The 16487-nt window shown below is 56.9% G+C and overlaps 2 protein-coding genes across 5 annotated transcripts; one reads left to right on the plus strand and one right to left on the minus strand.

Moving 5' to 3' along the window:
- Window positions 1-617: 617 nt before the first annotated feature.
- Window positions 618-10638, plus strand: PKP3 (plakophilin 3). The gene is made up of 14 exons (XM_072337804.1): window positions 618-861; window positions 3077-3269; window positions 3997-4073; window positions 4739-5460; window positions 5831-5954; window positions 6094-6298; window positions 6541-6715; window positions 6965-7082; window positions 7377-7544; window positions 7900-8085; window positions 8288-8441; window positions 8850-9042; window positions 9260-9347; window positions 9599-10638. The coding sequence occupies exons 1-14, from the start codon at window positions 679-681 to the stop codon at window positions 9632-9634; spliced, it is 2622 nt and encodes an 873-aa protein (XP_072193905.1). The 5' UTR covers window positions 618-678; the 3' UTR covers window positions 9635-10638.
- A 233-nt stretch (window positions 10639-10871) lies between these two features.
- On the minus strand, window positions 10872-15689 carry SIGIRR (single Ig and TIR domain containing). 4 transcript variants are annotated; one of them, XM_072338747.1, is made up of 11 exons: window positions 15603-15689; window positions 15092-15362; window positions 13872-13985; window positions 13154-13340; window positions 12949-13079; window positions 12630-12770; window positions 12382-12525; window positions 12159-12261; window positions 11928-12078; window positions 11425-11605; window positions 10872-11334 (listed from the first exon to the last, which is right to left on the minus strand). In XM_072338747.1, the coding sequence occupies exons 3-11, from the start codon at window positions 13876-13878 to the stop codon at window positions 11132-11134; spliced, it is 1248 nt and encodes a 415-aa protein (XP_072194848.1). In that variant the 5' UTR covers window positions 13879-13985; window positions 15092-15362; window positions 15603-15689; the 3' UTR covers window positions 10872-11131. The 4 variants fall into 4 exon arrangements, with proteins under 4 accessions (XP_072194848.1, XP_072194849.1, XP_072194847.1 ...); XM_072338748.1 differs by having other exon boundaries at window positions 11431-11605; window positions 13872-14002; XM_072338746.1 differs by having other exon boundaries at window positions 13872-14002.
- Between the last annotated feature and the right edge of the window lie 798 nt (window positions 15690-16487).

Consider the following 16487-nt stretch of genomic DNA (forward strand, 5'->3'; position numbering starts at 1 on the left):
TCTATGACATAGAGCCTCTCCAGAGTCGGAGGTCTCTACTTTTTCAAGGAGCAATAGGGAGAGGCATTTGCTGAACAGCTCGCCCTGCCCCAGAGGGAATGTCACGCTGCGGCTTGTTGGGTCTCATAGGGTGGGGGGGACAGAGTTGAGCCCCAGCCCCGAGCAGGTGGAGTGAGCAGAGGAATGGTGGTGGGCAAAGGGGATCGGCCAGTGCTGGCTGCGGTGCCATTTGGTGCGATGGCCCTGGAACTGGTTTGGCTTGTTTGGAATGCTCCCTCTCAGCTTATCTGGGCTTCAAAGGGATTCTGTTCAATCCCACACATGCAGACATGCTCCCTGTGAGCCTCCAGGGTGAGGGGGAACCCCTCCTGCCCCAAAGGCTGTCCTCCCCACTTCTGTCTCCACTCAGTCTTTTCCTTTTGGAGCCCTCCTTGTTGGGTTCCCCCATGCCAGACCAGGGGCTTCAATGGAATGTGTTGGAATGGACACTTTGGCCAAAGGCCATGAAAGTGGGGACCAAAGGTGCTTTCCAGAGCATCGTGAAGGTGGAACCTCCATTGGCAGCAGATCCAGGAGGTGGGTCAGTCCGGCATCGTGCAGAGCCACCAAGAGCCAAAACCCCGCCGCAAGCCCCAAAAGCACAAACTTGACTGAGAGGCAAGTGGGTTTGGAGTGCACATGCAAAACAACGGTGAAGGGACTGGTTGGGTAAGCTCCTGGGGCGGGCCCTACCACAACCCCACGCCCACCACTGCACAGACGGCATCGCCGACCCCACACCGGGGCTCCCCGACAGCACCCAGGGGTGCACCCAGTGAGAGGATGCTGCAGGGCACCAGCTCTGTGGGACCACCCAACAAGGTAAGTGTCTCGCGAGCGTAGCTGTCCCCAGTGCGGGTTGACATCATGCCAGGGGACGTGGATGCTATTGGGAAACTGATGGAGTCATCCATCAGCTGCGCGCTCCTGGCCAGCTCTGGCCAAGCAAGACCTCTCCCCAGTGTCCTCGTGCCTCAATTTCCCTGCTGTGAAAGGGACACTGTGGGCACGTGTGCTGCTGTGCTGTTGGCTGCTTCCCTGTTCCTGGTGGCATCGGTAGCCACAGGATCTGCTGTTTGGGACAAGGCATGCAGTGGGGCTTTGCGGACAACAGGCATTGGTGTATTGTGGAGGCCACAGCGCTGGTCACCCCATAGAAGGGGGAGTGCCTTTAGAGCACAATTCATGGTGTGTCTATGCTGAGTTTATTCATCTCTGCATCACTGTGTGTGGTTACATCTCAGTTTTGCTCCAAATGGGGGTCTTGTAGCAAATTGCTGTACTTGATTTATTATTATTTTTTTAAGTATCCAAAGCCTTTTACAGGGCTGCAGAAGCCCCGGCTCCCGGCTTTGGGGATGTAAGGATGTACCTGGGGGTATCCCCCCACCCCTCAGAGCCTGGCATGGAGCCATAAGCAAGCAGCAACATGCATGGGGAGTGAACCTCTTGCTTCGAAGGAGTGGGGGGGGGGAGAATATGATTCATGCAGGCTGGGAGTGCCCTGCTGAGCACTGCCAAGTGTGGGTGGCACGGAGCTGGGAATGGTCCCCTTAAGGCTGTAGACCCCAAAAAGGTTTGGCTGTGACCCCTACCCCCAGCCTTATAAAGCTTCCCAGAGAGAGATGGGAAGGGTCTGGGGGGTCATAGGTCCCCAAGCACAATGGGGTTGGCCACCAAGACTGGGGGCCCTTACCACTGCAGGGAACAGATCCCTGTCCTTGGAACGCTCTGCTGTCCCGCATCAAGCTCCTGCTGACAGCGGCACATTCCTCACTGCTCTTTCGCCCCCCCTCCACCAAAGGACAAAAGCCATCCTGAGCTGTCAGTGCCCGGTGTTGCAAGCCTGAGCCAGATCACTAGCTGCCAAACCCCAACACGCTTCTGCCAGGTGGTGCTGAAGCCGCCATGGGTGCTGACGTTCCCATACCCCCCCTCTTGCCCTAAGGCTGAGAACGTACACAACTTGTGTCAGGAGTGCATGGCTCCAAGAATCCAGGCAGGGGGAAAGCAGTGGAACAAAGCCACTGGGGATTCTGGGAGCAGGCGTGCCTTACAAGCTCAGGTTGGTTGGGATGGCTGGGCGGGTGGGGCAAGCCTAATTAGTACCTGCATGAAGCAGCGACTGAGTCACCCTGCATTCATTGCCTCTTTGCTCAGAGCCAACAGCCCGGCAGCACTCAGCTGCCCCGTGGTTTAACTTATTTATTTATTTTTTAATCTAATAAATGTATTATTGTTGTTTTCTTTTGGTAAATCCCAACTGATTTGGAAAGCAAAGCAGGGAAGGCCCAGCTGTTGTGCCCTAACAGTGGTGGTGGGCTCTTGTAGGATGTGGCGTAGGGCTTTAGCAGGGAGACTGCCTGGTGTTGGCTGTGGGCCTCTTGGAGGTCTAGGGCTTGCCGTGGGGCTGCCCTGGGCTCTAGGGGTCAATGGACAGTGAACTTGGGGCTCTCCTGGGTGATAAATGGGGGAATGTGGGGCTTTCCAAGGGGGTCTAGAGCTGCAGATGAGGCCATGTGGGGGTCTGGGGGATACTGTTGGTGCCTGTTGCTCACTAGGGGTCAATGTGGAGGCTGTGTGGGATCTAGGGCTGGCTGGTGGAGGGCTGGGGGTCAAATGGAGGCTGCACAGGGGTTTGGCTGTTGATGTGTAGGTTAAGCCTCAGGCAGGCTGTCAGGAGAGGCCACGCGGTGGTCCAGAAGTCAACTCGGAGGCCACACGGAGGCTTTTGTGTCCTTGGGCCTGTTGGGGTCTGAGGGCGAGCTGGCCCAGGGAGTCCATCCAACTCATCGCTACGTCTGTGGGCACCCTGTGGGGCTCCTTTGGCCTTGGGGGGGCCCACGTTGCCCCCCTGCTCAGGTGTCCGCGGCACTGAGGCGTGGCGGCGGCGGGGCGGGCCGGGTGCCTCCCTACAGCTCAGGGAAGGCTCCGCCACCACAGCCGCGCACACACACACACACACCTGCAAAGGGCGGCCGCACTCTCTCAGGCCGTCATGCAGGAGACTAATGCCTTCTTGCTGTCGGCCCTGCAGCCCGAAGCCGGCGTTTGCTCACTGGCTTTGCCCTCGGATCGCCAGCTGGACGGTCGCGGCCGAGAAGCGGCTGAGGCCCAGCGGCTGCGCAATGCTCGAGTCCAGGAGCAGGTCCGAATCCGCATGATGCTGCGGGGACAGACGGCTGCCTCGCACCCCGAGATCACCACGCTTGACCCCGTGGATAGCAGAGGTGGGAGATTGCGGGGCGGCTCTCTGCGGGTGGGGGATTCCCGTCTTCCTTTGATCCAAATGGGGGCTTCCTACGCTCGCTCCAGCCTGGGTTGGTTGTCCCCAAGCCTCAGTTTACCCCCATGAGGATACTGGGACCGCATGCCCCACTTTGGGCCGCTTTTGGCGGCTCCTTCCCTGGGCTCTCGGCGCTGTCTCGCCTTGCTGGCTGGTCTCCAAGTGCCTCCATTAAACATCTGAGCTCACGGCCTCCGCCCTGTTCATTCGCCCCATTGCGCCTCTAGCTGCGCCCTAGTGACGGGAGAGCCCCCCCCCGGCACCCTGCGCTTTGTTTGCCCCAACGTGGATGTCCCTGTCCTTAGCTGTCCCTGCTGTGGTGGCACCCAGGTGACAGTAACCTGGTGGGACCAGGACACAAGTAAGCCTTGCAGCAGAGCATGGCTGGCCCCCTGAGCCCCTGTCCCAGCTGAGTAAGGTCAAAGGGAGTTGTGTCAAGCCGCTGTGTCCCCACCAAGGTGGCAATTACTGCTCTCAACACTGGGGTATCCTTGAAAGGTGGAGAAGCTGTGGAAGGCGTGCTGCCTCCTCCTTCCTGTACCCTGTGGCTGGAAGGCAGGCACTTCTCCAGCCTTCTGGTTCTCAGCTCCCTCTCCACCTTCCTGAGGGCAGCAGGGTGGGAGGCAGTGTTTGTTCAGACCGATGTGTTATCTCCCATCTCCATCCTGCAGGCAGTCCATATGGCACGACCATGCGCTCCTCCTTTAGCTCCCGCTCCCAGACCAATGGCTTGGACTCCAAAGGCTCGGTATGTCTGAACCAAGCACACAATCTCTGTGCTAGCTGGGGATAGCTTAGACAGCCTAGTGTTGATAAACAGCTTAGTGTTGGCCTACGTGAAGGTAGGAAGGCCCTATAGGTGGATCTGGAAAGGCTGGATCAATGGGCTGAGGCCAATGGGAGGAAGTTCAACAAGACCAAGTGTTGGGTCTTGCACTTCAACCTGCACAACAGCCCCTGGCAGTGCTACAGGCTCGGGGCAGTGGAATGCTGCGTGGGAGAAAAGCATCTGGGATTTAGTTGACAGTGGCTGAACGTGAACCAGCAGTGTGCCCAGGTGGCCAAGAAGGCCAATAGTTTGTATCAGCAGTAGCACAGCCAGCAGGAGCAGGAGGTGACTGTCCCCTTGTACTCAGTTCTGGTGAGGTTACACCTCGCTGCCCAGGGAGGTGATGGAGTCACCATCCCTGGAGGTGTTCAAGAACTGTGGAGATGTGGCACTGAGGGATGTGGTCAGTGGGCACGGTGGGGATGGACTGGGGTTGGATGTGGTCTTAGAGATCTCCAGCTTTAATGATTCTATGATTAGACAGCATCAGTGAGGCTTTGGGCTCTGTCCTTCCCTTTTCCTGTGGTGAGGATGAAGGAATGCTTAAGTGACCACCTTCCCTTAACCCTATGCTTCCCCCCTAGCTGTACCAACCCATGGCCAAAAAAGATTTTGGCACACTCAAGGGCAGCAGCTGGTCATCGCGGTCGGCCGTGGACCTCACACCAAACAAGCGGATGGCAACTATCAGCAATGGGGGCATGCCGAAGGGCCGGAGCTACGGCGTGGGCTATGCCATGTCACAGGCTGCCAACACCTCCCCACGACCCAACTCCTTCCATGAGCGCAACTACCGGGCCCGGCAGAGCTTTGACACGCTGTCGCTGCGCTCCCTGCGGCTGGCTGATGGGCCACTGCCTCCCAGTGCTGCAGATGACCGCTACAGTATCATCTCAGAGCAGCTGGACCCCATGGGGCACCAGTCCCTCTACAAAAACCAAGGCAATGGCGGCTTCAGCCGCTCGTACACCTTCGAGAGGCGGATGAGCACTGGTTCCAATGCAAAGGGCTCCGACTGGTTGGATGGTGGAGAGGCGCCCCAGAGCCGTACCATTCGGGCACCAGCCATGCGCACGCTCCAGCGCTTCCAGAGCAACAACCGCTCACGACTCAGCACCGGCTCCTTTGGCAGCATCCAGCCGTCCGCGCAGGCGGCTGTCGGGAGTTCCTACATGGGCATGGTGGAGCACAGCTCCCGTGCGCCTTCCATGCGCAGCCTGGCTGAGTCCAGCCACCACCTCCAGGACCAGCGCGCCATGGATATTTACAACGGGCACAGCACGCTGCTCACCCAGCAGTCAGGAGGGTGAGTGCCAACCTGCCTTGTCCTTTATTCTCATGAGTCACTTGGCTGGTTTAGGATTAAACTCCCTGGTTGTTGCTTGGCTGCAAGGGAAGGAGGAGAAGTGAGGTGGTTGGTATAATTTGGCCTCACTGTCATGGAGTGTGGTGTGAGTTCATCTTTAAGTGTGTCCTGCATATGTTCCTAGGTCCTAACGTAAAACCATCCTGAGATGCAGAGGCGGGAAGGTGCCTGCTAAGCCAGGAGGAGTGTGATGAGGAGGGAGCTGGGTTGGCATGTCTCTTTTGAAACGTGGGTTGTGGTGGGGAGCAGAGGTGGAAGACCGTTGAGGGTGCCTTTCCTGGACTCTTCCTCATCTGCCTGTGGCTTCCAGGTTTGATGACATTGACCTGCCCTCAGCGGTGAAATACCTGATAGCCAGTGACCCCAACCTACAAGTCCTGGGCGCTGCCTACCTCCAGCACAAGTGCTACAGTGACAGTAATGCCAAGAAGCAGGTGGGCACCAGAGGGGAAGGGTCTCTTGAGCCTCTCTGGTATGGTGGGGCGCTCCTGGGAGGATGAAGGAAATGGAGGGAGCCTCAGACCCTATGGGAAGTTGGCTTAGCCTCTCCACCCAACCTATTTCCCACTGTAGGCTCGCAGCCTCCAGGCCATGCCCAAGCTGGTGAAGCTCTTTAACAGCCCCAACCAGGAGGTGCAGCGCCATGCAACAGGTGCCATGCGCAACCTCATCTACGACAATGCTGAGAACAAGCTGGCTCTGGTGGAGGAGAATGGCATCTATGAGCTCATGAGGACACTGCAGGAGCCTGATGATGAGCTCCGCAAGAATGTCACAGGTCAGAGATGGTCACAGGGCTGGACTGGGGTCCTCCTAATGAGGTGGCATCTGGTTCCCCTGGCCTGTGAGTAAGGCCAGGGCGATACTGTGTGAGGACAGCTCTGTGTTGTCAGCACGCACCTGGGTGGTGTCCCCAACCATGAGTTGCCTCATGGCTGTGAGTGACCAGTGTGAGGTGGGCCAGGATGAACATGCTCTCAGTCTGTCCCCAGGACTGAGGATCCCTTTTTTTCCATGCAGGGATTCTATGGAATCTTTCCTCCAGTGACAACCTGAAGGATCGCTTGGCTCGAGACACACTGGAACAGCTCACAGACCTGGTCCTGGTCCCCCTCTCTGGCCTGGGTGGCTCTGGTGTCATCCAGCAGAACCCCTCCGAGGCAGAGATCTTCTACAACTCCACAGGCTTCCTCAGGTACGTGCTCTGGACCAGCCTCAATCCTACCGTGGATCAAGGTTTAGATGGGAGAAAACACCACCTGCGCTGCCAATCTAGAGAGTTTGTTTTTGAGGTCCCCATTCCTTGCAGTGCTTGTGCATCAAGGCAAAGTGTTGTCAACACCACGGGACAAGCATTAGTTGACCTTACTGCTGTAGTGGGGCACAAGGATGGAGTGGCTGTAGTGCCACTTCTCACTGTGATGGACCCTTTTTCCCCATGCAGAAATCTGAGCTCTGCAAGCCAGCAGACCCGGCAGAAGATGCGTGAGTGCCATGGGCTGGTGGACGCCATGATCCACTATGTGAACAGCTCTCTAGAAGTAGGGAAGTCAGAAGACAAGGTGAGCCTCAAGATTTGCTCTGCTCAGAAGGCTTGGGGCTTTAGTGCCTTCAGATGGGGTGTTACTCAGACCCTTGTGTGTCCCCTGGGATCACCAGACGTCCTTCACAAAGTGGGGAAAACGAAGCTGGATCTGTCCAAGCTTACTGGGCATGGTGGGGTACTGTCAGTGGTGATGCCACGGATGTGGCTCTGAATCTGGAGCCCAAGTGGAACTCCATAGGTCTGGGCCCTGGAGGGTGTGCCAGCTCACCAGGACTGACTTCCACCCTTCATGTCCCGTTTCTTTCCCCAGAGCGTGGAGAATGCTGTCTGTGTCCTGCGCAACCTCTCCTACCGTCTCTATGACGAAATGCCCCCCTCCTCCCTCCAGCGCCTGGAGGGCCACCGCAGAAACAATGGTGGAACCATGACAGGGGAGCTGGTGGGCTGCTTCAGCCCCCAGAGCAAGAAGGCTCGAGAGGTCAGCAGGTCTGGGGGCGTGGGAGGAGGGAGAGTGGCATTTTTGTGCTGTGACAGCTGCATCACCTGGGGTGTAGAAGCATGGGAAAGTGGCTGGTGAAACGTGGTGATTGTGGGTGGAGGTGGACACCAGCCCTGGCTGCTGGGTGGGACACACGGGTGAACTCAGAGGATGAATCAGGTGCTACTTGCATGTAGCAATGGGTGCAAACCCCCACCTCCCCAAGCTGAGCGGTGTGACACAGTTGGGTTGACATGTCCACTCCCTGCCAAGCTGGAGGTGCCCACAGCAAAGAGGACAACACAGAGAGGGATTGTTCTCTCTGGGCCTAACACTGCTCACCTTGTCCCCGCAGCACTATCTGAATGCAGACATTGTCACTTTCACGGAGGTGTCCAAGGACCCCAAGGGTATGGAGTGGCTCTGGAACCCACAGATTGTAGGTATCTACAACAGGCTGCTGCAGCGCTGCGAGCTCAACAAACACACCACCGAGGCGGCCTCAGGCGCCCTGCAGAACATTACGGCTGGGGACCGCAGGGTGAGGATGCAGGAGGGGAGCATTCCTTGGGCTTGTCCCATTTTGCTTGGCTGTCGTTGCTGGTCACAGCCCTACCTGGGTGGAGGAACGTGGCTGTCACGTTCCTTGTCAGTCAGGTCACCCTGCCACGCTGAGCAAGAGGAGGGGGAAAGATGAGGCAAATCTGGTGGGTGCCTCTACTGTGTGTTTTTTGCCTCTGCAGTGGGCAGGCGTGCTGAGCCGGCTGGCCTTGGAGCAGGAACGCATCCTGAACCCTGTGCTGGACCGCGTCCGCACCGCTGACCATCACCAGCTGCGCTCCCTGACAGGGCTCATCCGCAACCTGTCCCGCCACGCACGCAACAAGGATGAGATGTGTGAGTGCTGGGAAGGGCAGGGCTGGGGTGGCACAGAGGAGCCCACTGGATGCTTTCCATCCTTTTGACCCTTAGTTTGGCCTTTGCATATACCTCTAGCACCTTCCTGCATCCATGTTCACAGCTGGATGCACGCGTGTGTGGTGCCCTGTTTGTCTCCAGTGACCAAACATCCCTGGCATGCTCTGCTCTGCCTCCAGCCCCATTTGCCTTCCTTGGCTATGCATCTGTTGCCCCAGCCCATCTCGCACACTGCTCCCCTCCTAAGTACCACAGAGTCTCAGCATAGAGCTTGAAGCAACCCCTGGTGCTGCCTCATGGGTCCTTGGCTGCAGGGCTCCTCCCTAGGTCACCATGCATTCTCTGAGGTTTGGCCACTAGACCTGATACGTTGCCTTTGCCCTCCAGCCACCAAGGTGGTCAGCCACTTGATTGAGAAGCTGCCAGGGAGCGTCGGGGACAAGGCACCGCCTGCTGATGTTATTGTGAACATCATTGCGGTGCTCAACAACCTGGTGGTGGAGAGCCCCATGGCTGCTCGTGACATCGTCTACTTTGATGGCCTCAGGAAGCTCTTCTATGTCAAGAAGAGGAGGGACAGGTGGGAACCTGCTTGTCTATTTTTCCATCCCAACTACGGTGTTGTCCATCATTGCGGCCGTCTCTTCTCCATCTGGGTGCTTCTCACCACTCCTACTAGAAGCACTTTGCTATCAGCCCTCAGACTTTATGGGGTGGTATCCTTGGGCTGGTGGTGGGGTACCATCCCATGCCCTGTGGGACCCAAAACATGATTGTCTTTTCTTTCCCTACTCCAGTTCAGACAACGAGAAGTCCTCCCGGGCAGCAGCCAGCCTCCTGGGCAACATGTGGCAATACACCAAGCTCCACCGGGACTTCAAGGTGGTAAGTACCTCCCTCTGGGGTGGGAGCCTGGGGAAAAGCCCAAGGGAGTCATGGCTGGGGGCTTCAGCCTGGAAATGTACTCCACCCAAGTGCTTGCAGGCGTATGACTTGCCCTGACTCCACACCTTTACCTCATGTAGAGGTGGAAACGTCCCCAGAGCATCATCCTTATGGTGCCAGGTGCCTTAAAGGGATGGGAACACCCATGCGTCCCCCAAACACTGGGTGACAGGTGGCCTGTTTTCTTGCAGAAGGGGTACCGGAAGGAGGACTTCCTCAGCCTGTAAGAACAGCCCCAGGGAGAAGAGACTGCACAGCCCTCATCCTCCCCTCTGGGATGCACCTTGCTGCCTCCTGTGACCGCAGAGAAGCTGCTCGCAGCAGGACTCCTGCTCTGTAGCATAGTCCCCACTGCTCCTCGTGTCCCTTGCACCTACCCCCTGCTGCTGGGCACCCCATCTCTGGGCTAGGGATGCAGGAGCTGAAAATGTCCCCCCCCCCCCACGCACTGTTTTTGCTCCACCTCAAGCTTGGCAGAGGAGCAGTAAGCTCTGGGGGACGCTTTTGGGGGTGTCCCTATCCCAGCTGCTCCCTCTAATTAGGGCTGAGCTCCCAGAATCTCATTGTGTTGGGCTGCATCCCTGCGTGGGGATGGGGCTTTGTAGAGCATGGGGGGTGGAGGGGTGCATCGTGATGGCCACTGGTGTCTCCCCAAAGTTTGAAGGGGCTGCACCTTGGCTGCAAGGAGCCAGAAGCAGCATTAATGCCCACTTTGCAGCAAGGACCCCGTAGCTGCCCTGTTAAGGACCCGGGGCTGTTCAGGACAGTGCTGTATAAGCAAGATCCAGGCAGAGTCGGCTAGCTTGTGTTTGCTGGGTGGCGTCTCCCCACAGGGTGGGGAGATGCCCTCGGTGCCCGCTGCAGGTGGGGCCAGCACAAGTTCAAAGCTCACCCAGCAGAGGCGGAGGGTTGGGGTGTGCGGGAAGCTGTGGGTCGCTTGGGGTCTGTCAGTGGGGTTTGGGACTGGGGAGGGAGACCCTGCGCTTGGGTGTGCCCCATCTGGGAAATGGGGTAGAGTAGGTACAACAGGGGCTGGGAAGTCAGCAGATAGGGGGGCTGGAGGGGAGCTGGGGGGGTGGGGTGAGTGAGCAGTGGCCATGAGGGACCTCCCCCCATACTCAATGTGACATGTTGGGACCAGCTGGGGATGGGGCAGTGCATTTGTCCCACCAGCTCTCCGTGTAGAGGCTATGCACTGTATATCTCCTAAATAAAGACCTTGAATAACATCGTTGTGCTTGGCCAGCACCTGTGGACGCTGCCTCACCACTCACTGTGGAATTCACGAGTGTCACCCATGTCCCTGCAGATTGACGAGACCCACTGGAACAGCAGCATTTTATTGCCACCAGGATTTCTGTGGGGGAAGAGGGTGATGCTGCCTCAAGCAACTCGGGTAGGGGAAAGAGGTGCAAAGGGATGTGGGTGCACGCTGCTTCTCCAAGGGCATAAAAATCCCAACGCTTGTCCATCAGGCAGGAAAGATGTCCCTCCTACCCAGGGTGAGAGAGAAGGACCTACCACTCAAGGGTGCCTGGGTACTGCAGACAGGAATGTCCCCCCTGTGATGGCTTTCCACCATGGAGCATGTTACTAGGTGCCAGCTCCTCTCCTCCCAGCTTCATTTCTTCACCGTGCCTGGGATCCTGGAACCACGACCAGTGTCTGTGCAGTCCCACAGAGTGTGAGGATGCTGAAGTTCAGCAGCTTGGCTGTGGCTCTGTTCAGATGTCATCCTCTGTCACCAGGCAGTAGAAGTCCGTGCGGGCACCATAGTTACGTGAGCCCAGGTCGGAGACGTCGATCTCAGCTCTGTGGCTGTCCTTCAGCTGAGTGTCCTCCAGCATGCCGGTAGCCAAAGCTGTGGGCCCCCCAGGACCACTGATGCGGGGAGGAAGGGGACTTCTGAAAGCACTTCCACGGAGGCCTGGAAGGAGCAGAGAGGGGGTCAAGTGTTGGAGGAGGGGTCAACCCAACCTTCACACCCAACCCAGGAGTGGAGGTGTGTGACAAGGACCTGTACCCAGGTCTCCATCTGGGTGGGGGTCCCCCCGGCTGTCCGAGTAGCTGCTGTGCAGGATGAGCATGGGGTCCTTGTCCTCTTGGAGCTGGGTCTGTGGGTCCCCCATGGTCCCCCGGAAGGCCACCTTGCGTGGCAGGGCCAGGCACAGTTCCTTCCAGAAGTCTGATGATGGGGTCTGCATTAGGTGAGAGGGAGATGAGCTGCATTGGGCTGCAAAACAGCCCTGTACAGGCCGTGCAGCTGGGAGCTCAGCCAAGGTGAGGGCTGTGCTCTACCATGGCAGCATGCCCACACAGTGACAGAGAAACCAGCCTGACCTGCTGGAGAGCTGCAGCTCCCAGCCTGGCTTTACAGTGTGAGCTGTGCTGCCCTGGTTTCCTTGGCCAGGGGACACCCTAGAACAGGGCTCCTTCCTGTGCACGTTTGGGATGTGAGTGTGCAGATCTGGAGCCTGATATGAAATAGAGCACCAGGGTTGGACCCTACTCAGCTCTTACCATAGAGCCTGCTCGCCAAACCAGCAAGGTGATGGCACTTCTATGATGCTTCAGCAGGTTGATGGCAGGGTGTGCGATCTCCCGGTACTGGCTCTCAAAGACGATGAAAATGGGTTTCTTGGAAAGCTCCAGCAGCCTCCAGAGCCCTTCCCTGAGAGACAGGTGTGGGGCAGGAGGTGAGGAGCTGCCAGCCCCTCTCTCCCAGAGGCAGGCAGGAGTGGGCTCATATACCTAAAGCTGCTGTTGCACCAGTCCTGCTCCAGGTATGCTACAGAGAGGACCACAATGAGACGCCGGCACCTGCTCACATTCATGATGAGGTCTGCTGATGGCTCTGTGTCAGGGAGAGAAAGCGTCTTAGCCCCTTACTCAGTGCATCCTCTCCCCTCTTTGGGATTTGAGGTCCAGGTGACAGCATCGTCCCTCTGCCCAGTGCCATAGGGATGGTGCCTACCAGCATTAGGCAGGATGTTCCGCTCATCCAGGTAGAGCTTGTAGCCATAGCGGTTCTCCAGCTGTGGCTTGACAATGAAGTGGACAAACTTTCGGTCATCTGGAGAGGCGGCGTGGGACACATAGGCATCATACAGCTTCCCATCTGCGTGGTTGGGGGGAAAAAGGGAGGTTAGTGCCAGAGAGGAGCCTGCCCAGGCCCAAAGGTAGCTCACCCTGGGGCCACCCTCTCCTTTGCTCCCTTCTCACCATTCATCTCCAGCTCGCCATAGTGGTTCCTGTACCAGAGGAGCACGCTCAGGCGGCATCTGATATAGAGCCCTGCCAGCAGCACCAGGAGGGCCAAGACCAACAGGGCAGCCAGCACTGCATTCACATGCCCTGCAACATCTGCAAAGATAATGAAGAGCGTGGATGGTATCCCCAGATCCAGCTTTCTGTGTTTCACACCCCAACATGCAGCCATTCCTCTTTCACCCGCTTCGTGACACCTATGGGGCCACCACTGCCACCCCCGTGCCAGAACCCTCCTTGGGTTTCCTAGGGCTGGCTCCCAGTCCGTTCCTACCCCCTCTCTGCAGGGTGAAGGTGGCTGTGGCGTTGCTGATCCAGCAGGCAAACACTCCAAAATCAGCATCGTGTGTGAGGTTGACCTGCAGGACGGTGGCAAGGAAGTGCTCTGAGGCATTCTGACCAAACCTAGGGGAGAGAAGGAAAGGTGGGTTGGGCAACCCAGAAAGCCAGACGGATGTATTTTAGGGCAGGGTCCTTACCACGTGCTGTCTTGTCTGCTCTCGCTGCCCAGCAACTGCCCATCCTTGGTCCAGATGGGGACGGGCTCACAGTGCTCACCAACTGCCCAGCGCATGGTGCAGTTCAGCACAACCTGGCTTCCCAGGGCCAGCTCCAGTGTCTCATTTGCAGCTGGGGCAAGGATTTCAGGAGGAACACTGCAAAAACCTGGAGGCATAGGGGGAAGGAGAAACCATCAGGGGTCCAGATTCTGGCAAGGGGGAATCACAGAACTGATTCAATCATTAAGGTTGGAAAAGATCTCTTAAGATCATCAGCCCGCCCCCACCACACTCATTAAACCCTGTCCCTAATTAGAACCACAGAATCATTAGGGCTGGAAAAGACTGATAAGATCATTGAGTTCTTCCTGCCCATCCCCACTAAACCATGTCCTCCAGTGCCACATCATGGTTCTCAAACACTTCCAGAGACGGTGACCCCACCACCTCCCTGGGCAGCCTGTGCCACTGCATCACCTACTATTTTAACCTGAAGCATCACAGCCCTGCTGCCAGCCTGGCTTCCCCAGAAGAACAAGCTCTGCTGCCAGGGTCTGGTAGGGAGTAGTGCTCTGCAGAAGGCTGGGCTGGTTTTTGGGGCTGGGATCTACCCCATAGCAGCAAGTGGAACCTACAACGTGCTTGAGACTTGAGGGGGCCTTTTTGGCTGAAAGCACTTGAAGCATTGATGACCTACCTGCCATGGTGTGGTCACAGGCATTCGGCTACCAGCGTTGTGGAAGGAAGGACCTGGTGTCCTGTTTTCTGTGAGGACAAAGTCCACTTTTTGCTGCCACGGGTTGGATTGGGGCTGAGACAGAGGAGAAACTGGAATCTGGGTTAGGGTGTTGCTGTGAGGCCAAGGTGCAACCACAGCCCCTGGGTCATCCTGGGAGCTGCAGTACTAAAGCAACAGCTCTTTGGATGTGCAACTGGGGACCTTCCTTTGTGCTGCGTGGCTTAGCTGTGGCACTGCTCCCAGCCCAATGTGCCTGTTGAAATTGCTAATTAAACCACAGGGTTTATTTATAGCAGCATAGGTTTCCTATCTTGTGAGCTTTCACACCAAGTGGGCGCAGTGGTTGCATTAGGAGGCACAGTGCTGCCCTGTGGCTGTGCCCAGGGACCATCCCTGGATGGCATTGCCTCTTTGGAAAGAGGGGTAGCAGGGAAGATAGCCCACACCTTGCCAATACATCACACTGGGAACAAAAGGTGAAGAAAAGCCTGGCTATGGGGTTGGGCTCTTCGGTCTCTGAACACCCGCAGAGCCCCCAGTGCAGGTATTGTGCCTGCTGGGAATAACAAGGATATCACCATACTGGTGTTTATGCAAGGCAGCACTACTGTAAACACATCCAGCTGGGGCCAGGAGGGATAAAATCTACCCTGGCTGCCTCTTTGTCCCAAAGCTTCTTCACTCCAGATTGCAAACCGGTTTGGAAATGATGAAACCTGTTTTTCCCCCAACACTGTGCCCGTGTTGTGGGGAAGGGGTAGATCTGCAACAGGGGATGGAGGTACCTCACCTCCCTTTGGCACAGCAGCCCCAGCTCTGTGGGGTCAAGGTAAGCAGGGGACACTTAAGCAGCTGGAAAATAATGGCTCCAGGGCATGAAATGGGTGCCAAAAGGGCAGCAGCTCAGTGCGGGGCTGAAGGAGGAGCACAGGGGAACACACAGCACACCCCCATCTCCTACACTTTGCACTGGGGGTCAGCCCAGTTTTGTAGTGATCCAAGCAAGGTAGTTGGACTGTGGTATCCCCCTGGAGGAAAGCCGTGGGGAAAGCAAGGCAGGCAGTGAGCAGGCAGCAGAGATGGAGGCCAAGCGACTGGGCTTGTGGGGAGAGAGACCCTACTGACCCCTCCCGAGACACCTCAATGCAGAGTGGGAAGCAATGGAGAGCTGTGTTTACCTGCATGAGATCCCTTCAGACTTCCTGCCAGCCGTCTTCCCACTGTGCCACTTGAGCTGGCTGCCCCACAAGTGCTTTCATTGGGTTTTTCTGTGTGCTTTTTTTTTTTTTTTTTCCCCTTTAAGTTCTTCCCTCCTCCTCCTCCTCCTCCTCCTCACCTCCCCTTCTTCAGTCCCTGCCCTTCATTGGGTTCCCCAATCGCTGGGTTCCAGGCCTGCAGGAGGGGTTGGCCATCCTTCTTTCCCTCCCAATGCTCCACCTCCACCTGAACCTGTGGGAGAGAGAAAAAAAAAAAAAAACAACACACCTAAATAACTTCAGCTTTATGGGAGGGTACAAAGAGAAAGGAGAGCAAAATGGAGAGAGAAGGCAAGCCAAGCAACCTGCCAGCCTCGAGGAGCTGGATGCACACAGCTCCTTGTAGCTGGAAGAGACATCGGGGTGAGACAGAACCTGCACCCGCTGTTTTTTTTTCTATGAATCTTTGTCGTTGTTTTCCTTTAAACCATACCTGAGAGCTTCGGTTTATTCCAGGCTTTCCGTTCAAAGGTCGTTCAGTGCTCTGCCCCCAGCGCAGCTCCTTCTATCTGCATTCCATCAGAGGGTTGTTGAAAGCAAACTCCCATTAACCATGAGTTAAAGATTAACCCCGCATCAGGACTGCAGGGCTCAGCACTGTGCCCTCCCACCCCTTTAGGGCCACTGCAACGCCCTACAGCTCCCAGCAGGCCCCTTAGTGGACAACCCTTCCCATTAGTTGTGCTCTCTAAACTGTCCACCTCCTTTATCCACACTACTGCACTCACTTCAATGTACGGACTGCAAACCCCACTGTAAACCAGTTGGCTTTGTGGGATGATAAAGGATTCCATGGAACAAATGGCAAGGGCAGGGAACTGGGGGCTGACTGAGCCTTTCTTGTTCATCAGAGCTATTCCTGTGGGCGAGTGAAAAGCGAGGAGTGGAGGTGATCTTGGTCACAGTGGTAAAGGACAAAACAAGGCAGAGGGCTTGTGCAGCTCATTCTGCTTCCCTGCTTTATGCTTTGTTGCTTTGGGAGTGGGATTTTCATCCGGGTTCGTGTTGATGCCTTTCTCTGCAGCTCTGGGCATGGGCTCAGAGGCACATCACCCCCAGAGGGTCACCTGCTGTCTGCTGCTGGCCTTGGCAGCGGGGCACAGCCCCTGGCCCTGTCTCCAGTGGGACCTTAAGGACCATTGGAAGGAGCTGGCTTTGCATCCAGAGCCCCCATTGAAATCTTCTTGATTTGAGGCTGTCACTTTGTGCTATGCTGGAGCCTGCGACCCTGTCCTGCGTCCTGCTGCTGAGGTGAGAGCATGCACTGCTTGGGTAGGAGGGTGGAAATGGCCGCATCGACGTGAGCTCGCTAATGGCT

The sequence above is a fragment of the Excalfactoria chinensis genome, chromosome 5 (genome assembly GCF_039878825.1).
Source record: "Excalfactoria chinensis isolate bCotChi1 chromosome 5, bCotChi1.hap2, whole genome shotgun sequence".
In the NCBI taxonomy this organism is placed as follows: Eukaryota; Metazoa; Chordata; class Aves; order Galliformes; family Phasianidae; genus Excalfactoria; species Excalfactoria chinensis.